At 37.3% G+C, this 25,555-nt stretch overlaps 1 protein-coding gene across 1 annotated transcript in view; it reads left to right on the top strand.

Moving 5' to 3' along the window:
• PRKN (parkin RBR E3 ubiquitin protein ligase) overlaps positions 1–25,555 on the top strand; it is a 739,568-nt gene that overhangs the window by 419,698 nt on the left and 294,315 nt on the right. The window contains exon 7 of the mRNA XM_054162766.1: positions 22,130–22,266. Coding sequence (XP_054018741.1) covers positions 22,130–22,266 — 137 coding nt within the window. The remainder of the gene's footprint in view (positions 1–22,129; positions 22,267–25,555) is intronic.

Below are 25,555 nucleotides of genomic sequence, written 5' to 3'. Positions count from 1 at the left end.
AGAAGAAGCAGGCAGGGAGAACAGGCTGAAACACCAAACTCCCCCAACTCCCAAACCGAACTGAACTGAGGAAAAAATTTTCCAACCGCTTCACAATCTAAAGCTGAATTTTTGTTTATCAACCAATGAAATTCGTTTAGAATATCAGAATGTTTTGGTTCTAGTACCAAAAACATTAGCCAGTGTGTTCCAGCAGTGTTTGTTCTTAAAGGCACAGCCTCAAACGACCACAGGTATCAATCTTCTTTGTGTCTTCTGGTATGACTATAATTCAAATAATGAATAGTAATCACCTTTATCTTTGAGCATCTTGTAAATCAATGGCATTTTCATGAGCTGAGAAATCAGAGTAGCTTCACGAGTATCTTCTTTCTGTTGCAAACTGTTTGATTTATCTTATTTTAATGCAGGGGATTTATATGTTTAGAACACAAAAATCCTGACAAAAACTGGAACTTGGAAGCAGTCATTGCTGGTGGTTCTTCAGTGGCCTTAACACTGAAGATCACCAAATCCACTCAGAAACGCATTTCTGATTTTAATCTCAGACTTCCTCTGAAGACAGCAAGTACACATTACATTTCTGTGTCTAACTGAGATAAGGGTATGGCCTCAAGTACTGTTGCAGGATTGTGACTGCTGATGCAATCCAGGAGAAAATACCCTGTATGAGTACATTTATTCTCCTTTCTTCCCTTATATATGTTGTTTACATGGAACAGATCATTGACCAAAAAAAATTGTGTTGGGAACTCAAAAAACACATTTAATGCAACTAGCAGAAGAAAGAAAAAACAGAGAAGTAATCTGGGAAAGATACAAACTGTAATTTTAAGTGCCTTTTTTTTCATTATTGGATTTTGGAAGGATTTCTGTGTGTCCATTGTAAATTTGTTTAATGCATATTCATTTAATTTAGAGAAAAGCCTTTTTTTTTTTTTTCTTTTTTTTTTCCTTTTTCTCTTTTACTGATGGTGAGGTGAATAGTAGAACAGCAGACCATTTTGGAAGTTTTTTCAAATGTTTCAGCACCATCAAGAGGAACAAGGTGCACATCATACAAAGGAGGTCAGAGAAATGCCAAAACACATTGAGATTCAAATTCCATTAAAATCCTGTCTGGCAGAGGTGAGCCATTTCTGATTATCATCTCCTCCAGGGCAAGCAAATGAAACATTGATCTGATGTTGGCAAACCAAACTTTTGTTTATGTTTTTTTTTTATGTTTCCTTAAAGTTTCCATAATTTACTTCAGTGGTCCAGATGCTGCTCAAAGCAATTTCCTTGTACAAGATGGATGGGAACTCTTGAACTGACAATTGGGGACTTGGAAACCTTTACATTTTCCATCTCTTTTTATGTCTTTTCCTTCTCTGGTGGCTTATCTGTCATGTACTGTTTCAGAGTTAGTCCAAGAAATGCTGAAATCTCTCCCACAAAGTTTGCTTAATCAAGCTGGAGATAAATAATACTCAGTATTCTGATTTTCCTTGTTGAATTTATATCTTAATTAATTGTGTTTAAATTGTGTAAGATGAGCTTATGTTTTGAGAACAAATACTTTTGGCTGTTTTCTGACTTCACTTTAATTTCTTAGTATATTGTGTTACATTTTGCTTTAATTGGAATTTGTTTGTGAATTGGTTTTGTCTCTGGATTACAGTGGAGTGGGTGTTGCTCAGGGTCTTTCTACTGGAAGGAAATATCAGACCTTCCGTCCCTGAAACTTTTCCTGAGGGCTACATATCCGTAATGGGACTCTTTGCTGTACCTAAGATGATGTATTTATTTTAGAAGATAACTGACAAGGTATTCAGCTTATTTTGGCAGAAAATGTAACATTCGACCTGAACAGTTGCAATTGCAGACTCCAAAGATGAAAAGGGGAATAAAATGAAAGCTTACTGTAAATTCCCTTTCAGCTATTATTGTTGCTTTTAGTAAAATAAATTTACACAGAGGGAGAACACAGGAACTAACTTGACTTTCATCTGACCAGAATTTCAATAGTTTTTAACCGATGGGGCAATGAATGCCAAAAAGATACCTTTTCTAAATGCTCAAGGTTTAGCCCAGACCAGTTCCTCATTAAGTGACTGGTAGTAATGGCTGTGGTAATTTTTTTAATCATTTCCATACTGTTATGAAAAATGTGTCCCTGAACCTGTCATATGAGTAAGCTTCCAGACGCTGTATTTTCCTTGGTTTTGGCTGCTGCATGTAGCTCGCTCCCTGGATAATCAGACAGACATGCTTCAGCTGCTGGTTTCCAGTTGTTGCAATAACGTGCTAACATGCTGGTCCCCTGAAACAGCCTGCTTATTAACTGTGATGCCCAAAATGCCATCTGGAGTGTTATTCAGACATCCATAATTATTCTGTCTACTTCTATTTGATTGTCTGCTTTGTTCCACTATGCATGCTCTTTATTCCTTTTCATGTTCTCTTTCTTTCTTTTTTTTTTTTTTTTTTGACATAGCATGGAATCATTTAATCTTCTCATACAGCAATACTGACAGCTCTTCTAGAAATCTATTTTACATAACTCTTCTATAAACAATTTAATATATATGAAGGTGAATGTACAGACATTCTAGAAGTAGTTTTAAGAAATGCACTACAGTATCTGTCTTGACATTAGAGTGGAAAGAAATAATCACTGTAGCAGAGGCTAGTAATCACAGAGGACTAAATTTTTTGCTTCCTATCTTTGACTATTCACACTTGCTCGTAGTGGATACAAAATACTTTCAACTTGTGTGTGAGTGAGTTGCACTGTCAGTGGCAGTGTAAATGACCTTCCACTTACAAGTGCAGGTTAACGTGGAATGGGTTTCTGAAGCAATCACGTGGAAAGAAGCCTGTAAATATGCAAAGTATTTTCTTTGACTGTTCATTCTGCTCTGTGAAATCACTCTTGAGATCTTGGTTATAACACATTCTCCAGTGATTTTCGTTGCTTTTCAATACAGTGTGCATCAGTTGCAATGGGCTAAAAAAAAAAAAAAAAAAAAAAAAAAAGAAAAAGTAAAGCTATACCCAGAAAATTATATGGAGATAACTTGTATAGCAATAAATGTGAAAGATATTCTGTGCCATATGTGTTAAATAGAGAAAATAATATAGGCATCCCAGAGGTGTTTTCAATATCTCAGTAGAGGATCTCATGACAGAATCATCCCCACATCACTTGCTGGCTGCTGCCATCCTAGGAAGCACACATGGCTTTCCCCCAACAGCAGTTAGCTCTTCCTTCTGTCATGTTTTATGTGATTGGAAAATAGCTCTTATGCAGGGTAGAAAAGGGAAAAGCTTTATTATGATCACTTGCGTGTGCCATCTTAGGCCAAGGAAATATGTTGGAAGGATGAGGGGGTTAATAAATAGGACAGAGATTAATAAATAGTCAGTACTTAATTTCAGTTTCTTTTGCTCAGAGAATTGAATTTGTAATCTCAGTGCAGCGAGTTGTGGACAGTAGCCCCATCTAGGGGTAGATCTGGATATCTCTGCTGTCTAATGGGGGAAGGGAGGCTTTTGGAAATACCCAGAGCCAGTCTGAGATACACCTTGGGAAGTGGAACAAGCATATGCAAAGCATGATGCCTTTATTAGTGGGATCTGGTGGAAGAAGTGGCTTCAGGAAAGAATTTAGAAAAATAAGAGGAATTTTAAACTTACTGTTGCAGTGCTGTGTTTTGCCGAACAGTCAAAAGTAGCAAGTGAGGGCTGAGTCTTGCTTTGCCAGCGTCCAGCACTTGATCTCAGCAATGGGGAAAACAATCATTTTGCAGTTTGGGTTGTGGGCAAGGCAGAAGCAAGAAAGCAGAACAGGATGTTTGTAAAAGGCCAGCTGTTTCTCTGCAAAATGCAGACAGGTATCCACTGCTTTGTAAGTATCTTCTGCAGCATTAATTAAAAATTTTAACTATTACACTTTAGCTGGGTTTGTGTAGGGGCCTCTGATGCAAACACAGGATCTGAGCTGTCACCCACACACTAGATAACTCATGTCCTTTCAGAAAATTATTTTACAGATGAGGGCTGTGTTTACTGGCAGGGTGATGTGGAAAAGCTTTCACAAGTCCAAATAAATTGTGCTTGATATGGAGAAAGGAGGTTTTTTGCTCTTAGGCCCATAATTTTCGTGAGCTGCTTTATTCACATAATCTTTGGTTATTGTTTCTTTTTATCCCTTTGCCTTTATGTGAAAATGCTGTGGCAATACATCTGAAGTTGAAATGCATGTGAAGTTGAAAATATATAAATAGTAAGGCAGTTTAAAAATACTCTGTGATGTTATTGAAGTGACCTTGCTGCCTTCCTTTTCACCCCATCCTTTTTTTTTTGAGCTAAAATAAAATTATTTGAACAAGATAACCTCTTTATATCTTTATAGAAAATATGACCTGCTCAGTCAGTCACCTTTGCAGGGCTTTCTTAGCTTGGGGAAAGAGAAAAGGAAAAATGACTGTATGTAACACTCTAGATTTAAGGTCAGCTATTCCTCATTCTGATAAAGTGATCCTGAGTAGAAGAAATAACCAGATTAGGACTTCAGTGTGAATATTTGCATAAATGAGCCTGTATGTGTAACTGGAACAAACAGCTTAGCATTGGCAAAGCTCAATAAAAAACAAAGCCAAAACCACCACCCCCCAAAAAAAATACCAGAGAGGGAAGGAAGCAGAGGGGGAAGGTTGAATACTGTATTCAAACACAAGGTATTGGGACAAATATTTGCACAGTTGTGTCACTGTGGGATGTTTATGATAAAATAATCCTGTTCAGTTCTCTCACCTAAATAGCTTTGCACAAGTTGTGATGAATCAAATACTGGACTAAACTTTTATTTTTGTAAAAAGATAATGATTCAGTGCAGCACAAAATTTGTAGGGCTATTTGAAATAATAAACATATTTTCCACATTCACGAACACAAAAATATATGCTGTTACATAGCAAAGTCCAATCAAGGCTTCTTTTACCCAGTGTGTTTATTGTTTTAATGATAAAACTTCTGAGCTGTGCTGCTGGGGTTTTTTTGTTTTGAGGTGTGTGTGTATGTGTGTGCTGCGTGGTAGCCCATTTGTGCATTTTCCACAGTACTGGGGCTTACATCACTGTCGTATTAGTCTAAGCAGAATGGAGCAGATTGTTTATTTTGGTTTAACTCTGCTTCAGGCTGTAGCATCAGATGTAGCTCTTAGAGTGACAAACTCCAATTGCAGTGTCACAGATTAAACAAGGGTACAGAGGAGCCCTGCAAGCAGTTTTGTTTCTCATGGGAGGGAAGAATACTGTGCCTGTTAAATTTAGTATATATGATCCCAACAAGAACAAAGTAAAATAATCCTTTCCCGTAAATGTCTTCTGTTTAAAAAGTATGTTACCCAGCATCCCCCATGCACACTCTTAGATTTGGGATTACAGTCTTCATCTAGTCAGAGTTAGTTAGTCACCTTTTATTAATGAATAATGCAAGTCTGTGTTACTTATGAAATGTAGTAATTTTTAGCTTTGTTTGCTTGTTCTACTGTATGCTAATATCTCATGCCCAGAATCACAGAATCAAAGAATGGTTGAGGTTGGAAGGAACCTTTGCAGGAACCTTCTGGTCCAGGCCTCTGCTCAAGTACGACCACCTAGAGCAGGTTGTTTGAAACATTTCTAGATGGATGTGGTATATCTCCAATGATGGAGACCTCACATAATCTGTAGGCAACCTGTGGGTGAACCCTCTCCAAGCTTGGAGAAAGTGATCCTCAAATATTAAACAGCTTTCTTGGACCCTGCTTCTTTCCATGGCCTTATCCCATGGGACTCTTCCAAGCAGGTCCTTGAAGAAGGCAAACTGCTCTCTCTTGAAGTCAAGTGCTGTAATTTTGCATTTTGCTTCTCTTCCTTCTTTTCAGGATCAGGCACTGCAGCCATGGCTGTCTTCAGCTCTCACATCCCCAACATGCCCCTCATTGTTTGAGAGCATGAAGTCCAGCAGAACCCCTCTCCTTGTTGCTCTCCTCTCACTTGTGTCAGGAAATTACATATTCATGCATTTCATTTAGCGCCTATATATTTCACTAATCATCATTGGTGAGCAGTGCTAAAGTATTACCTGTCCTGTGGAGTATGAATATCGCCATGGGAAAACATTTGAATGTGCTTTCTTTCCAGAAGCAGACACTTTAGCTTTATCTCAGGTAGTCTTTGCTGAAATATCCATGACAAATAAGGATAGTTACTTTTTAGAATATAAGATATTTATATAAATAACTATAGCACATAATAAAATATAAATAAGTACATTGGCTAGGGGTGATGTTCTCAAACTTTTCAGGTGGTTTGTCTGCCCAATGTCAAAACAAGCATTTTTGTAATAGGCTTCCTTTCACCTTATCTTTAAAATGTGCACTGCTGTTACCTCTAACATCCAACTTTGAAGTTTTTGGCCTCCTTAAGACTGTTCCTTTTTTTCTTTGCATGGTAGTTGACGTGATATTTTTACTGCAGTTTTCCAGTTCTTCTGATTGTGACCCAGGATCTGAGAAAACTTGTGAGAGAGTGGTAAGAGCCAGTTTGCCACAGAATTTTGATCTCCTGCTGGTTTTCCAGGTGACCAGTTTTACTGTCCTGTGTGTCAGTCAGTTCCGATTAGTGCAGAACTAAGCAAGATTAAAATTAGGCCCCATTCACCGAGTTCAGATAGGAATCTTGCCAAGGTTACTTAAGCTCTTCACTTCTCAAGGCGTGTAACAAATGTCTCCCGTGCATTTAATGGCATGTGCAGGGTGTTGAAGGTCGTGTGGGCACATGTGGCTTTTAAAGAGTTACAGCTTTCACCCTGCTCCATAAGATGGTGCATTTAAAGCATAACCAACCCCACTATTAGGTAAATGAACAATCTTCTTTCATCATATAACTTCTCAAATATTGACTATTAAAAGGTCAGAAGTTTCTTGGTAGGTAATTGAACTCAAAATTAAGATGTTAATAGCACTAAAAAATCCTTTGGCAATGTAGAACATGTTGTGTTTGCTGTAAACGAGCCTATACCTTTTGCGCCTGTGTTTCTATAATCCGGAGTTTTTGTAGAATGCAGACTCAGACTAATAGAAAAAAATGTAACATGCAGTCACTTTCATGAGTGGATCATTCTCTTTGGTTGAACTAGATTTCTGACTTCATGGAAACCCAGGGTGACCAAGCTGGCCTTGATTTGGGGATGACAGCTGAAGGTAGAACTAAAGGAATATTAAAGGAGGAATCTCAAGGACAGAGAAAGAAAAAAAAAGTAGTAGGGAATTCATTTTGTGCGAAAAGAATTTGCTGCAGAGGGAGTTCTGTTTGTTTAAAAAATGGGAGTGTTTTATGTGTAAATGGAAGATGCAGGAAAAAATATTTTTTAAAGATAGCTACAAATGCATGAAATAAAGAACTAACTAGCCCTATTTTTAGATCTCTCAGATGTCTCTGCGAAGTAGAATAGGTAGTTGTACAGTCACAGAAAGAGGAGTGAAGACTGAAAATGCCAGGGGCTATGCAAATAACATTTCATATGCTTTATATATATTTGATTGTGGAGTTTGTGATTATGTGTTTTCTGTTATCCTCTCTGTTGGAGACAGTTGATGTTAGGAAAATCAGAATGCCTCAGCAGAGGTCAGTGATACTTTTTCTGTTGTCAGCTGACATGTCAAGGTAGTTTTTTAGCTGTTATGTTCACAGAGTGCAGGACACAGATATTTCTGCACTTCTGTCACTTCTTATTTAACTGTAAAGGGAATATGTGAAGCAGAATTGGAAGATATGTAAGCATCTGACATGTCATATGTACTTGGAAATGTGTCCTGAATACTAACAGTGTTGCTTCTAATGTGATAATCTTCACTTCTTGTAACAAGGCTGTCAGTAGTGAGGCCAGCCCTCAAATAAAAAGGTCCTTTGCACAAGTACTCTAAAACCCTGTGTAGGCAGTGTTCATAAAACCTGCACAGCTCTAGCGCTCAGCTGAGCACTTGTCATGTGGTGATTCAGAATGCCAGAAGGCTGCTTGGTTTTGGATGCCACAAGACAAGGAAATGACATTTACTTCTCACATTTCACCGAAGCAGGCTGGGGTTCAAGGACTACTCTCTTCTATTGCTCATGTTTAGAAACAGAAGGCAAACCTGATGAATCACGCATGGCTAAACAGATCACTGTCAGGCTAGCTAATGTGAAAGAGAATGGGAAACATAATTGGTACATTATGTAATTGGGAATGTGTGAGCCAGTTTTGATAAGAGTTGGCCTGAACCTTCTTTGAGGGTTCAATCATGCTCACAGGGTTTGACAGTTTCTGGAAGAGCTTTGAACTGAATCCATGCACTTGGATTGCTGAGTATTCCTAATAACTGTCATTTCAAGGGTTATATTTGTATTGTTTTGCTCTTCCCTTTTCCTTTCTGGTCTGTGTGCTGCCAGGGGATTACGAAATTTTCCACAAAGAAGGAATGAGGCAGTGTCAGCTATAGTACCTGTGCAGCTAAAGATGTGACTGCTGGGAATATTGGTGTAGTATGGAGCACAAACATAAAAAAAATGGTACCGTAATTACTCTTTCAGCTACAACTTGGCTGATGGACTTCTCTCTGGTTCTGAACTCTCAGTCAGGTCGGGTAGAGTATAGCAGTGAGGCTCACTGGTCTTAAACAGTCTCCCAAACTCCTAAGTGGTATGTGCAAGATGTTGATTATATTATTTGAGATGGAGAGGGAAAGGTGCTATTTTGACAGACAAGGTAATTCTGGTAAAACTTTTGTGAGCTTATTTTATTTCACAGTATCACAGTATCACAATATCACTAAGGTTGGAAGAGACCTGGAGGATCATCAAGTCCAACCTGTCTCCACAGACCTCATGACTAGACCATGGCACCAAGTGCCACGTCCAATCTCCTCTTGAACACCTCTAAGGATGGTGACTCCACCACCTCCCTGGGCAGCCCATTCCAATCACGAATGACTCGCTCGGTGAAGAACTTTCTCCTCACCTTGAGTCTAAACCTCCCCTGGCACAGCTTGAGACTGTGTCCCCTTGTTCTGGTGCTGGTTGCCTGGGAGAAGAGACCAACCCCTTCCTGGCTACAACCACCCATCAGGTAGTTGTAGAGGGCAATGAGGTCACCCCTGAGCCTCCTCTTCTCCAGGCTAACCAATCCCAGCTCCCTCAGCCTCTCCTCATAGGGCTTGTGCTCAAGGCCTCTCACCAGCCTTGTTGCCCTAAACTATATTTTGTTGCCCAGAACTAAATTTTCTGTCTTCTATCATTTGAAAATAAAGAGATGTCTAATGTATGCTAAAGCAGAACATTTTCCAGGTAAAGTTAAGCAACTGTAGAGATGCAAATATATTTTCTGTATGCAGCTGTTTTACAATTAAATTTTTAAAGTGTGATTAAAACACCTGGTCTACCCCTGTCAAGATAATATTTTTATGTTGAATTATATCTTAGTGTTCACTCAAAAAAAGTGTAAGGCTAAATTTTAATCAGCTGAAGTCAATGACATCTTTGTTAATGATTGTAATGAAAACAGAACCAGACCTAGAAAAGAAATAGTCTTAACTTTTCTGTTAGCCATTTTGATAACTTCCCTTGCTGGTGTCCTGCGTAGTTTTTCATTGCCGTGATATTAGTTACCCCTTTGCAGAGTGCAATCAAACGCATTTCTGTCATACCTTTAGGGAAGGAACACCAGATTCCTACCAGACTCAGTCAATGCTTTCATACTAATGGAAGTATACACTGTGCCCATCTGTATAGAAAGGAGTGGAGCTGAGCACAATACAGCATTCTATCTCTTGAAGAAAGCATAAATCTTTTGCATTTACTTTCAAAGACATGAAATGACACTGAAAGCAGCATGTATGACTTCAGGCAAGTTTGTACTCCTACTAGCCCTACTTGTTAACATAATTTGCACAGATGCTTTTTCTATGTGGCCTCCATTTCTTCTTACTGAATTTAGAGATTGTCTTAATTATTACTTAATTTTTATCTTTATGAAACTAGAATTTTGGGGGAAATGTGTATATATATATCCTGAAAATAGATGAATTAGAATTATTTAGAAATTAAAATTTAAATTTAAAAAATCAGACATTCATTGACATTTCCATTGTTACTTGATAATAGTGTAATTAAATCATGTTTTACATGAGCCATTGCAAGTCATGACTTAGGATATGGAATTCTTGCTATCTGCTCTGTGAGTGGAGCCTTATACCATGTGGCCTTTAACATTTTTTTGAAAAGGAAAAAGTGAGACTCCCTAACTTAAAAAGATCTTTTTCCTTAAGAGGTCTAAGGGATTTATATCAGGAGGTAATGCAGTGAAGAGATTTGAGTCAGGGAAAATGGATTTTTTTGTGTTCCATTTTTTTTCCTTATTTTAGCTTACAGTCTACGAACTACAGTGTAGCTAACATACTTTTGTCTTGATTACTAACGCTCCAAAGCCTGTTTATTTTTTACCAGGCCCAATATTAATCCCAGAGGCTATTACTACATAGCATCTAAGTTAAAACTCAAAATCTGATCAAGCTGTTCCCTTATGTCCTGGGTGGTTCCTTTTGAAAGAAAGTAGTTATATGTCCTATCTCTTTTAAACAACAGGAATTTCAAAAAAATCCTATGTGGAAAAAAGTTTAAAACTTTTGTATTTTAAGGGTAAAAAATAAAGTTTGAAGTATAGTTTTGATATATATTTTAATTTATTAGAAAAAGTACAATATCTGAAGGTTTCTCTTAAAAGCAAAAGGTAGAGGTTGATGTGTGACCTAATTTCTAATGATCATCAGTAAATACCATTTTAAATAAGGTGGGATTGCCATGTATTTCAGTTTCTGTTCTACAATTTGAAACAGAGAAAAATGTAGGAGCTCCAGAGATGTTTCCTTTGGAAAATATTTATTATTTTATTGTACATCTTGGATTAAGTGATGCTTCCTTCTTGGATTTTTGGTTTGTCACTATATTTTCAGAGTAACATATCTCTTTCTTCCCTGAGCAAAAGAAGGAGCAGGAAGGGTTTGTCACACAGCCTGAATATATTCTTTGGGCACGTTTTAGTGATGTACAGATTCTTAGGTCTGAGCCAGCTCTTAGAATATATGTACAAATATACACTCTTTGTCATTGTATTGGAAGAAATACACCATTTGTAATAAAATATTTTTGTATGTCATTTAGGGTTTCATCAGCCAATAAATTAATATAGGCAGACTTTGAAGCTAAGCAATGATGTTTTTCATGATGGCTGCAAAAGGCTGGAGGATAGGAGGAAGTTTTACACAGAGAGAGTGATTGCCCATTGGAATGGGCTGCCCAAGGAGGTGGTGGGGCCACCATCGCTGGGGGTGTTCAGGATGAGGCCTGACAGGATGCTTGGTTGATGGTTTAGTTGATTAGGTGGTGTTGGATGACAGGTTGGACACGATGATCTTGAAGGTCTCTTCCAACCTGGTTTATTCTATTTTATTCTATTTTATTCTATTCTATAAAACATCTCATGTTAATTGAGTTTGATTTATTACATTAAAATTTTGGTTTGCTTGTTTTCTGTTCTGTTTCCTTGTTCTTTCTACTCCTCCCTTAGTAAATGCCTGTTAATATTTCTGAATTTATTTGTCTTTTTTTTTTTTTTTTTCAGGTAGTATTGGAATGTGTATCAAGTTCCTACCTACAGCTATCTTCTCTCTTAAGGCTGGGTTACATCTGCTAATAGAGAGAACACGTAACCAAAGTGTGAATATGAATAGTCTCTATGGGAATGATCTAGTGTTCTGGGAAAGCTGTAGATAAATATGAGAAGTCAAAACTATTCATTAGTGCTGGCAGTTATGGCTGTTATATCTCCTTAGTGAAAGCTGCAGAGCTTGCTTGCTGCATCCTTCTCTTTCAGACAATGCTCAGTGAGGGCAAGGAGGGGATTAGATCAAAAATCCCTATGCCTTTCCCTCCCACATCAGTCTTTGTAACTGGTGAGGTGGAAAGAAAACTGCTTTGCCAAACAAGGGAAAGATGGGAAAAAAATGAAATATTAATGAGGGTTCCCAAGACACGTGCCTTTTCATGCACACTCTCTCCTAAGAGTCTTCATATCAGTTATGTGACGTTCATATGAATAGTGTATTACTATTTTATTAACTAAAAACCTGTTGAGGAACAGAGGCAATGGCCACTACATTTTTTTTTCCTTGCATTGTATTTTCTTTAAGAAGTCAATCCATGTTAGCATCAAAACCAGCTTATATAGGATTGGTAGAGATTATATTCTAAAGCAATATTTTGAATACCCTTGATTCCTTTTCTACAATATTCAGTAAATTTAGAAGAGGGAAAAATCTCACTCATGCCTATTATTGCATTTCACTGTATTCCACACATCTGGGTATCAATATCTGGAATTGAATGGTCCTAGAGGAATGTAGAGTTATATTTGGATAAATGTCAGTCTTCTTGAGTGTTACACAGATTATTAGCTCTGGTGAAGAGTATTTTTCCTGAGTACTCCTGTGAAATGAGCAGTAGATTACCTGTGTCCTTGTACATACTGCAATTGCTTGAGAGAATAAGCACAGAGAGGACCAGCCAGCCTCCAAGCAGGCAATAAGAAAGGAATGAAAATTTAAATTGGAAAGAGTCAGATAAAATTATTTGAAATTCCAGAATCATCTTTTCAGTTGAGTTCAATATGTGTAAATCTTTGGTTTTGGTTTTAGTGGGTGGTTTGGGTTTTTTTTTTTTTTGTTTGTTTGGGGGTTTGTTGGGTTTGGGGTTTTTTTGGGGGGGTGTTTATTTGGTTGGGGTTTTTTTTGGTTTATACTGGTTGCAAAGTTGATTCTATTTACTCTGCTGTACAAAGGAAGTTTGCATGTAGAGAAAAAAATGGAGGAGAGAAATGAAGACATTTAAACATACAGCTGTGTACACATTGAGCATTTAAATTTCATGCTTGTTTCTGTGACAAGGGCAATAACAAGATTGGGGGGAAAAAAGTCTCAATATGAATATCTTCTGACAGTGGTTGCAAGTAATACAGAAAAATTACATAAACAAGACAGTCTTACTGCCAGTACAATTATCTGGTGGACAGTGCAAACTATTTCCTTCAGGCTATTAGAGGGAATAAACTACTTTGTACACTTACAATCTACTAAATCAAAATGCTTTCAAGCAGACTTACTAGCCCAAGGATCATTATTCTTCCCTTTGAGTGAATATGTTGATGTAGGTGGTGTTCTCAGATAACTGCATCTTGACACTTAGGCTAAGGTGTTTCCTTTGAGGAAGGAAGGTTAAAATGTTATTGGTAAATTATGATAGTGAGGAGTTGGCAAAAAAAAAAAAAAGGTTTTCTGTAAAGAAATGTCTTTATTATGAAAATAACCCAAGGGTGGTTTTGTTTATAAGATAATAATCATAGTTTTGGTTGAGACTGAAGACTCATTTAATGGCAAACACCCTCAAGATATTGTTTGGATGAGCATATGAATTGAATACTCATATCTGAAAAGAAAGACAAGGAAAAGTATAAGGAATAATATTAAGGTGGTGAAAGATTTCTCAAAAAGGGAATGCATCTACCGTGTCACTCCTATGTCCTGTTCCCTCTTAGATCTTTCTTTCTTCCTCTCCTTTTTCCCATCACTACTTGACTTTGTATTCGCAGTTTTCTTCTTCCATATACATGTTAAGTGACATAGTCTTAAAGTTCATGCACAAGGATGCATTTTCTAATTTAGCTGGAAGTTAATTACTAAAATTTACACAGTGGAAACATGTAGTGTCCAGCAGTCACAGTCCTTCTTGGACTCCCAGGGAATGAAGAGTATAATGTGACAGATGATAACCAGTATTCTTTTCCTCTAGTGTCTTTACAGGGATTTCATCATCCACCAGATGACAAAAAGAGGTCATAATTCGGCCTTGTCTTTCATGTTGGGAAACGTTTCTTCTATGCAATGTGTTTATAGACAACATAATTTTCCCAGGCTATCTCCAAAATATTGATATGGGGAATGGAGACATGAGTCTAAGAATAAGGAAGCAGAATAATTTGTTAAATTCTGGTGTTGAGAACAGTGTCCCAGAATAAACCTCTTCTACCCCACATCTGTGTTATTAAACTGTTTTAGTTTAATGCAGATTGCTGTTGCATCTTGACAGCACATAGTAACTTGTGTATTATGCCCAAGAACATTTTGGGACTTTGGAATTTAGCAAGACTAAATCCATGCCAGGGCCCATTCTAACAATTTAACAGCATAGACAGTTACATTTCAGCGACATAAGAACATCTGCTGACAATGTTGAATTTGCTAGCATAGGTATAGTGAGTAAGACTAAACAAAGTTTAAATCCTTGGAAGAAATCAATGGGATCCTCAGCAATCAGTCAGGGGAATAAGGGGCCAGTAGGGTACAAATGCATTTTAACTTTTAAATTTATTAATCTTTATTTACTGAAGAGTTGCATGCTTCTGCTTCTGCAGGCTGAGTTAGCCCTTCCTTCCCTTATTATGGTATCACATCATTCTCCCCACTTCATTGCTTACCTCACAGATTTATTTACTAAAACAAATCCCAAACTAGGCTAATTTCTGACTCTGTGCTTCTAGTGTGTCAGAGTTGAGTACCTCTAGTCAGAAGTGAGTAACCTGTGAAAGGGAGGCTCTTCCATTCCACAAAATGGAATGCATGGCTGGTGTGGTCTGCCCACAATTTGCAGTTTCTCCTGTGCTGCTGAAGGCTGGGTGCTGGTGAGAGGAAAGTCAGTTGTGACCAGTTTAAATCTAGGGGAGAAGGTACAAGTGGTGTCAGATCTAGGAGGTCATCACATGCAAACAAGCCAGAATGGAGGAATTGGTTTGCAGTAAGCTGGTGCTTGGCAAGCTACGAAGGTTCTGAGTGAATTTTTTAAGGAGTCTGATCTGCCATTCCTACCGTGTGTCTGCTGATGATTGTGGTCTTACTTTGATGCGCTACTGAGTGGCATTGCATACATTGCTGCTGGAGGCACCTGCTCACCCGTTATCTCCAGGCTCCGCTTGCCCCTGGCCCCCACAGTGCCCTTGTCATGAAACAGTGGGGGCAGTGCATTCAACTTCAAGTCCAGGCGAGAAGCTGAGCTAGGGAGGAACACGTAACAGCCCCAGGTGTGGGGATGCATTAAAAGGTCTGGCCCTGGGGACTCCTCCTCTGGCCTTGCCCTCCCCTGAGGTGGACGCAGCTGTGGCCTCTCTGCCCAGGGTCATGACACTGAGGGCTCCTGTGGGACAGAATGGGACCTGTTGGACTTAGAGTCTCAAAATTAAGGCTGTTGGCTTCTGCTGCACCCTAGTGCAACCAACTAGAAATCCTGTGGCTGCTTATTGAGACAGCCAGAAAAGCCCACCATTAAATAATATGGTTGATCTCTTCATTCTTGTTATTTACGTGTATAGATACTAAAAGTCCTCAAAAAAAATGTAGGGGAAGCAATTAGGGAGCAGGATTATTATATTTTTTTCTTCTTCTTTTAGCATAAACCCCATCTTTAGTGAAGGAGTTCTTTTAAATTTAGTCGTGTAACATCTTTAATGGAAACATTGTAGAGACATCCTTTGCTTCAGAGTTTGCAGTTTGTGTATTTTATTGCTTTCTACAACCCCCTGAAAGGAGGTTGGAGAAGGGTGGGGATCCATCTCTTCTTGCTAGTATCAAGTGATAGCACCATAGGAAATTGCCTGAAATTGTGCCAGGGGAGGTTTAGGTTGGAAGTTAGGAAATATTTCTGTACTGAAAGAGTGGTCAGGCATTGGAACAGGCTGCCAATAGAGGTGGTGGAGTCACCATTTCTGGAAGTGTTCAAGTAATGTGTGGACATGGCACTTTGGGACATGGTTTAATGGCCATGGTGGCCATGGATTTGGTGGTCTTGGAGGTCTTTTCCAACCAAAACAATTCCATCATTCTAAAAAACATGGTAAGCCTGATGCCAGGACAGTCTTTCAGCTCACAGCTCATTGCAGAAATTGAGCACATCAACATCTAAAGGTCTCTGAGCTCTGGAGAACCACGTCAATGCAAAGTCTTCCATGCTCTATGAAAACTGAAAACATTGCAAATTTATACTGTCTTGTAGGTTGTTCTCAGGTTTCCTCTGTCATTTGGCATCAGGGCTTGAGTTAGGGCAGCTGTGAATATTTCCCTTTGATAACACTTGTCAGTTTTGCTTCCATTACCAAAGTCTTTCCTTTTCTCTCTGGTGGAGCATTGATGAGGTTTTAAAAGCACAGATAAAGGAAAAGGAGCAGATTCTCTACCAATCTCCTTTCAAAGCAATCTCTGTTGTGCAGAGAAGGACTGTAGACAGCTGATCTGATTCAGAAGAAGTTTCTTCTCCATCTTAATCACTGTCCTTTCTTTAATATCATAAGATTCATCTATTAGTGCCAAGGGTGGTTATTGTGTCTGAGCACAGACCTCAGGCAAGGCATGTTTGAGCAAGCAGGCACAGCACATGTTTATGCTGAATACTAATATGAATGAATCAGTGCTAGGGAGGCAGTTGATGCCCTCTCCCTGGAGATACTCAAGGTGAGGCTTGACAGGGCTCTGGGCAACCTAATATAGCTGAGGATGCCCTTGTTTACTACAGAGGGGGGTGGACTTTGGAAGTCCCTTCCAACCATTTGATGATTCTGTGATTCTATGATTCTTTGATTTTATGATTCTACATAACGTACAATTCCCTTGTGTATGTCCTCAGGAGGCAGATGATATTGCCTGTCGCAGTGATCACAGGCAATAATGTGTGTCACTTCCATTGCATGAAATAAACCAACAAAGTTAACAGAAACACTGCTAAAAGGAGCACTTGCTGTAATGTGTCCTAATCTAAAGCGTACCTGGTTTTTTGTCTTACAGTCTTCTTTATTACTGTCAGGCTGTGCTTGGGTTCAAGACCTCTTGGTGCTGCTTTCCCATAGAAGTAAGAAACATGAAAGCATATTTTAGCAGAAAATATGTAACATAATAGAGAAGAAAGTAGGTCAGATTTCACTTGCCAATGCCCCTTTGAGTTAACAGCTTTGGGTCAGAATACAATTTTACACAGAAGTGCAGCCAGAAAACTTAAGCTCTCACAGCAGTGTCTCATGCTGTTCATAACCTTCACTTTATGACCTTTGATGTATTGTGTGGCACGTGATCAAAGACACAAAATAAGAAATTTTGTTGTTTTAGTGGTTTTAATATGTTTTCTGAGAATGATGTTTTTATGTATACTGGGTTTTTAATTAATGAAGTCTACGTAAAGACTTATTTTCATCCCTTAGGAAGGGAGAAAGCAGGGCTGTACTTTTAGTGTGTTCCTACAAGTTCATAAAACATGGCATCCTGACTAAAAAGTCATATCAATTCTTGGTACTTTATCATTGCTTCTTTTCTCTCATAAGGTCTTGAAACTCATTTCAAATGATTACTCTTGTCTAAATATTTAGGGGCCTGCACAAGTTGTCTGCAATTGATAGTTAGGTCACTGTTTCTATATATCTATGATAGCATTTTGCTCATTAAAAGGCAGGATTTATTGCTATACTTTTCTCCAAATTGCTTCAGTTCTAACACTGAAGTCACTGTGGTAATTTTTCTATATTTTCTTTATTTCTATCTTTTTATAAATAGTAGCATCCTTGTAATGGAATTTAATAATCTACTCTAAATGGAAGTACTTGGAATTATTTTCATGGTAAGAAAACCATTCACGTAAGCATCATAAAGAGCAATTTCTTTTATTAGTTTTGAGTAAGACTGTGGACTGTATGCAATAGACAGGAAAACCAGATGTGGCACCATCTTTGTTTGAATTAGAAGACTATTTCTACATACAGTTCTATGAGGAAGCCATGTGGAGGATGAATAATTCGGCTTGTTTGGATTTAGTAATTTTGTTTTGCTACAAGGGTAGAACCAAAACCTATGGAGTACTGCTCAAGGACAGTATTTCTCTTCAATTACTTTGAAATTTCTTGAAGCAGGAGAGTGCCTGAAGTATCTGTGTCACCAGAATTTGTTTTCCATAATTTCTCTTTTTTAAAAATACATTTTATTCAGTGATTCATCTTTGCCTGAATGGTGCTTATTGATCTGACCTGTAAGTTGACAAACATTCATTTTGAAATGGCATAGAGATCCATTTATTAATGAAATTATTTCATGGTACTTAAATAGAAAGCTTTTTGAAGTACAGGAGTATTGCCAACATGGAAAAATTTATTAGAACTGAAGAAGTGTGTTATGATTAATATAGTGCTCATAGGTGGGGTTAAAGGCTGTGCTATAGCTGTGTGCATTCACATTTATTTACTGCACAGAAATGAATCCCAAATGGCTATTTTTGCTTCACTGACTGTAATCCCAGCAAGGCAGCCTTAAAGACATCTGCTAAGCTTTTTTATTATTATTTGGTTGAGATTTTGAGATTGAGGTGAGAAAAATCCAGCTGTCACCTAGAAATGACCTCAGGGGGGTTTCACAGATTTGTCCAACATTTTTTTCACAGATTTGTAGAGGCTTAGATGTATTTCTTGCTTCTGACTGTGGCTACTCGCATTTTGTAAAAGCTAATGGGCTGATATATACAGTGTGTTGTTTAACCTTTACTCAAAATTTTTGTTCAAAATATGAAGCATGAAGACCGAGCAATGAGAAAGTGTCTCACCTCTTTTTCTTTTTTCTTTCTTTTTTTTCTTTTTTCTTTTCAGTAGGCATTGAAGGATACACCAGTGAATCCACTGTTATGTCTGCAAATAATTCCTTATGCTAAGTAGCTCCTCACATTCACAGACATTGAACTCGCTCTCAGTACATTAGTAACCATCATGAGATTTCAGGATATACCAGACCAATTTATTTCCCAGTGGGCTTCTTATCTAAACAAGATCAAGTCTTCATATCTTTCTTTATCCATTGTACTCTTGTAGTCTATCTGAGAATTATCTGTCTTGATGCTTCTCCATTAGAACAAGGAGGAAATAGCATGCAGACCAGATAGCTTCCAACTGTGCTGCTGTTGTGCCATAGAGTTATCCAACACTAATAACATGTGGCAGAAACATTTAAGTTCTTTTTTGTTTTTTCATTTAAGTAAATCATGCTGATAAAACTCTAATGAAAAGGAATCTGAGCACGGGAGCTGGTGACTTATTATGGAAAATTTTCTGTGATGCATTGTAATGTTGGATTTTCAATTTTTAGAAACGATTCCATTCCTAATTGGATAACAAAAAGGACCAATTTATCCCTTGCCTGAAAAACATTTTTCTTATATAGTAGTCTCATGAAGCCTCTAATTCAGCCAAACGCATTATGTAAATGGAACCTATGAAATACCTTCTAAACTATATATCAGACTTACATTACTAGACTGTTATGTTAGATTCAACCATTGTTGCACTATATAGCAATTTTTTAAACTTTCACTATGCTCCTTTCTAAAATAAATTCTGATTGCTTCAAGTGATTCTTCTATTAATATCTCTTGAGGTATCCTGGTTTTAGCTAGAGCAGAACTAATTCTGTTCATTCATTTTACTTTTCAGCCACCCCAGCCCTAACCCTCAATGTGCGATTATCCAAAATGAGTATGTACCAGTTCCACCCAGGCATTATGAACATGGTCTTTACATATTTGTATTTACTGATCTCAGGAAGAAAATGTTTATATCTTATTTGAACTAGAAATGCTTTCTTTTGATACAAAATCTGTAGGTGTCAGAATGTAGTGACTGTTGCAATGCCAAATTAGTTTTGATAAATCTGTATTGCATACAGATTGAGTTTCTCAAAGTCTTATGGCACAGATACTGTAGGCTGCAAAATGGGGGGGACAGCATAAAATCTGGAAATCTAAGCTTGTGTTTAGTGTCACAGACAGAACCCAGTTATATATCCAGCTTGTATGCATTGCTTGTGAGAGTGATAGCACATTTTAACGTAAATGTTGCTCCTAAGATGCAGTTTAAATGTGTACATATATATCTGTGCCCCTTCTAAAGAATATAGTTGGATTTCAAACATTTGTAATGTATTAAGAAGTAAAAATGCTTATCACATTTTGCATTGGTAACTGATTGTAGTGGTTCATTTAGTAGTGCTGTAGTCTTGGTTTCATATAGGTTTAGGTAGAAGTGTTAATAATTGAATTTATTACTTTTTTTTAAAATAGCTTTTAGTGACTTTTTCTTGTGGATCTCTCTTCACACATAAGATAAATTCTGTGTTTCAAATAAAGGTCATAGAGGTATGAATTCAGATCCAGGATGCTGCTCATGAAACTAAAAAAAATGCACAGATATTGCAGCAATAAAAATGAGCAATTAACCCTGAAAAAGAGAGATCCATTAAAGCTATAGACAAATTTGATTACTTCTGCATTTTAGGAAAAAATCTTTGGGCTATTTTTCTTAAGGTTACATTCGACTGGTGAGCCACAGAGACTTTTGTGCCATTGAGACAAAATAATGCTCCTTTGGCCCTCTATAATTATTTTGAGACCATCCAGGGCTAAAATGATACTGACCAGCTTCTCATTTTGTCTTGCAGCTGTCTTTTAAAAATTATTATTTGTTACATTCAAACAGTAAGTGGGCAACTAATAAGGATTAGTAAGGGGGAGGTTTTATTTAATTCAGTTTTTAAGCTGCTTTATTCAACAAAATCCTTAAACACAGAGATTATATTTTTGGAGATGCCAACACACTGCCGTGAATTCTACGATTTGTGCAACGCAAAAGCACATTTTCACATGAGATTAAACATATACACTATCTGAAATTATTATTGATTACATTTTGCAGTTGTAGTCCCACATTGAGGATTGGCTATTCACTGTTTCAGTGGGTTTCAAAGCATATTGTAGCAGGATTTATAGAAGCCGTAGCAATATTGCTAACTCTAATGATTTTATCACAAGTCCTGCTGTACTTGATGCTGTATTTTCAATATGTCTGGAAAAACAGTGAATATGTGAGAATATCCTTTTATTTCTAAAAATAATTATCTTTTCTTAAAAAAAAAAAAAGGTAAAAAAATAATACAACATTTCTCCACTGAGAAATAACAGCAATCAAGTAGTTCAGCATTTGAATGGGATCTCACTGCTGTTCTCAGCTTAATGTATCTCTCTCTTTGTTTTTTCCCCAGTTTGGATACTTGAGGTTCTCAAGGAGAAGACATAATCAGGCAGTATTATATAACACTTGCAAAGCACAAAACTGTATCAAAGGGGTCATAGTCATTATTTTGGACTTGACAGTATGTCCATTAGTAGTTAGTGGAAGTTAACTTATATTACAGGAAACCTTCTTGGTTTATCACTGTATTCCATAAGTGAAGACATATTTCATGTGTATGTAGTACTTCCTATATTACTAATTCTTTGCTTTCACTTCAATGTACTGGTCCTGAGTAAGATTTTGGGAGCTGCTGCTCCTCCTTCTTGTGGCCAGCACTGGAGGGTTTCTGAGTGTAGACCAGCTCAGGAGTATAACCGTTTGTCCTCACTTACTCAAAATACTTCCTTTTTGCATCTCCTCAGAAAATATCCTGTCAAGCTTGGGATACCCATATTTAGTTGTCTCCTTGTTGAGTGTCCATGTGTGTGACGAGTGTCTGAGCTCCTGCGATGGTCCCTGGAGATTTAGTTCATACAGATAATGGAGCCAAGTGGATGATTCAGTTCACTCTAATGCAGATTCCTGGAGGTCTGATCAGCTCCAGCCTTCACTACATTTGCTATTCACTAGTGATTGCAGTAGGAATTTCTTACTTATCATACAGGTAGTTATTTATATACAGCATTGAAGTTTAGTTTTCCTGTTCCCAAGTTGAATCCCATAACTCTGTCCAGAAGCTGAATGATTTTGCTCATATTTAAGAAGGGAATGTCCTCTACGCAGAGTCCCAATGGCTTCCTATGGTTTACTACTAATCAAAACGGTTTACTACTAATAAAAAATATATTGTAAAATTGAAGTGTGAAACAAAGCTTTTTGAGGAGTTTGGTCCAGGTCTTGTTCATAATTTTCACTGTTTTGTTTTTAACAGGAGTCCCGTGCTTGTGTTCCAGTGTGTGCACCGCCACGTCATCTGCCTAGACTGCTTCCATCTGTACTGTGTGACTATGCTGAATGACCGTCGCTTCATCCATGATCCAGAGCTTGGCTATTCCCTCCCTTGCGTAGGTATGGTTTAGATGATTCAGTTTTTTTCTTTTTTAAGAATGTATATGATTTTGATTTCAGGGCAAGATTATTTTTTTTGGATATTCTTTTGGATGTATCTGTGAAGTTACTTGTAGGTGTTTCATTTCATGGGGAAAATATTTCAATATCAAAGGGGCTCTTACTGCACATGTAAACTTGAGATCCAGCTAGTTTCCAAAGGGCATTTATTTTAAAACCAAATACATACTTAAGATTAGTAATTTATAATCATGGAGTCTAGCAGATGATAGAGTCACACTCTGATTGAAAAAAATAAATTACCTTGACCTCCACATTTACACTTTCAAATTAAGTGAATTTTTAATTTTCTTGGACTGTCTTCAAGTATTAATATAAAAAGGACTGCAATAAGAATTTCAAATAGCTTTTCTGTTGATGAAGTTATTGCTACTAGTTGTCATCTGACTGAATGAAATGTAGATCTTACTGAGCAAACGGTAGGTTATTTGTTTTACATGTGTGGGAAACAAAGCCAACTCAAATAAACAAAGGCTTGTGCTGTACCTGCAAGATGTATTTTGAGGCCCAATCTGGTTATGCTGGCCCATGGACTGCAAAATTCTCAAAAATTTTCCTGTGAAGGAACATATTTAGAATTTATCTTTCCTGTTACTAAATTTGCATAACTGCATAGATGTTTGTAACAAGTACTGTATTAGTGCTATGAGAATAATTTTTTAGCATATTAGAAACTGCACAGAAGATGGGTTTACCTCCTTGTCTGACACAGAAGTTTAAAATAACTAGATGGGAGGAAAATTGACAAAATTTCTTAACTTTCACTGGAGTTAATTTTTATGTGCTGTCTTACAAGGTCTGATTTTGATTCCCCCGAAACAGTTTGCTCTACTATTGCATTGACACACTAATGTCATACTGCACAAAACACTGTAAGAAAACTCACCGTGAGGAACCTAACAAGGAACTTTATACCCAGTGCTCTTTCTTTGACATTACTGTAATACTATGTGGCCAAAATATTCTCAGCCTCCTTCCTTGCTTCACCAAAAGTTAATCCATCTTTTTGTTCCCACACAAGTTAATCATGTACTTGAGGTGATTCCATATTTTTCCTACCTCACTTATCGGTTCTTTTTTCTGTTCTCCTGTTGGCTCCATTGGTTAATCTGTTATCCCAGTGGTGCAGCAGGCAACTCATCATTCTCCTTTCTTGTGGAAACTTTCATCAGTAATTAATTAAATTATGAAACATGCAGCACATTATCATGTGTTTTCCACTTACATGATGCTATACTTAATAGCATGTGATTATCATTTTAGCAATCTACAGTTTGTAATCCCCATTTTTGCAAGTGGAATTTTCAGTTTGTATTTACATGTATGGATGATAAAGCTCTGCTTGACACAACTTTCTCTAATTACCTCAATAAAGCCTAAAAAGAATTTCCCTTGACAGGAATAAATGCCATGGGACATGTCAAGAAAAGACTTTGCTTTCTTACTGTGGCAATTTTGGTTTAATAGATGTTACCTCTAACAGAGCATGACTCAAAGGAAAAATAGTAGATCTGAGCTTTGTTGAAAGGTTAGATGCTGTTTTGAGCATGCTTCTAAAAGGAATACAAAACAAAGTTGTATTTACTGTAATGAGATTTTTCTTATGGTAGGTGACCGTATTTCACAGACAGATCAAAGCAATCTGTATTAATACGTGTATTTTAAACATCACAGCCTAATGCTGAAATAGTAATTATGGTGTCCTGTCTTGGCACTTTATAAAAATGATTTCTCTTTTCAATTTTCATTTAAGAATGGATTTACTTTAACCCATTTCTTAAAGGCATATGTACACACATTGTCGTAGAACTGTACAGGAGGTTTTGGTTTTGTAAATAAGCCTATTTAAATTGTTTACACTTCCAATTAATTCTGTTCATTCTAGTATCTTTCAAAAATAGAGAGAACATAATGAACATAGCCTGCAGTTTCCATTAACATTTGACTCACTGTTCCTGATTTTTATCAAGGGAATGTACCAACATAGCAAGGTTTTTTTATCTTTTATTGGATCAATCTAGAGGTGAAAGCACCACATGCACAACAGAATAAAAATAAACAGCAGCTGCTACAGCAAAGGGTCAGTATGACAGACGAGATCAGTGTCATCACACGTGTATGATAACTTGAGCTGGAAAAGATCAGTGCTTCTCAAGTAGGTTTAATTTCTTGCTTCCTGGCGCAGATATACCAGAAAATGCATTTTGTCATTGCATTCGTGTATTCCGTGTGGTTATATCCTTGCTTTTTTTTTTTCTCCTTTTTTTTTTTTTCTCCCCATTATGTGGCCTAATTAACCAGGAGATTATGTGTTCAGAAGAAGGATGTCATCTCAGCTGATGAGCTATGATAGCACTTCAATAATGCCATAGTTTCACTTTGTTCCAAAACAAAATGTGTCATTGCTGTGATTTTTGGCAGAACAACATTAATTCCTTAGTGCTTAGCTGCTAATCTAGTATCAGGCAGCACTATCCCAGCATTGAGGACCAGAGCGCTGAGCATGGTAACTGGTGCATTGATAGGATTAGCTGTTCAGAGTAGTGTGGCATGATTCAAACCCACTGTATCAGCTCTGTGCAAGGACTTATAGATAGAAGCTGTCCATTTTTCATTGGTCATTAAAATAAAAAAGTAAGCATTACAGATTATACTCTCTCTGCCCTTGTTAAATAGCAACAGAAATATATCACATCTCTCTGTATGGTGTCTTGTATTAATGAGGCTTCGTGCATAGAAATTTCAATGAGTGTTGACCTCCAAGTAGCTTTGAAATAATTAATAAGGTGCTTAAAGGGACAGATTTGCATATGCATGGAAGATCATTTATAGTTATTTAGTTACTGTGGCAGGAGGAAGAATCTCATTGCATTACCTCGAAGCAGGAATTGTATACAAATATGCAATGTATTACCCTATTTAAGCACATACTGTACCTATGAATACTGTTTCGCTTTTAAATAGCATTGTAGCATTGTGGATCTGGGTCCCCAGGGTAAAGTAAACTACCACGGATCTTTGGTAGAAGAAAACTTGGTGACAGCAAAGGAAGGGAAGATTTTACACTGCTGAAGGCTCTTTGTAAAAATGTCTTTGCACCAGTTTATGTCTGGTGAGTAATCATATGTGTGCTGTATTTTAAAGGAATACGAATAAAGGATGCAGTTCTCCTAATGACTGTAAAACACTATTATGTCTGAAAGTAATCTGATTTTACCACGCAGATATA

The sequence above is a fragment of the Dryobates pubescens genome, chromosome 6 (assembly GCF_014839835.1).
Source record: "Dryobates pubescens isolate bDryPub1 chromosome 6, bDryPub1.pri, whole genome shotgun sequence".
Taxonomy (NCBI): Eukaryota; Metazoa; Chordata; class Aves; order Piciformes; family Picidae; genus Dryobates; species Dryobates pubescens.
Note: the sequence above shows the minus strand (reverse complement) of the source record. Positions and strands in the feature narration are given on the sequence as shown.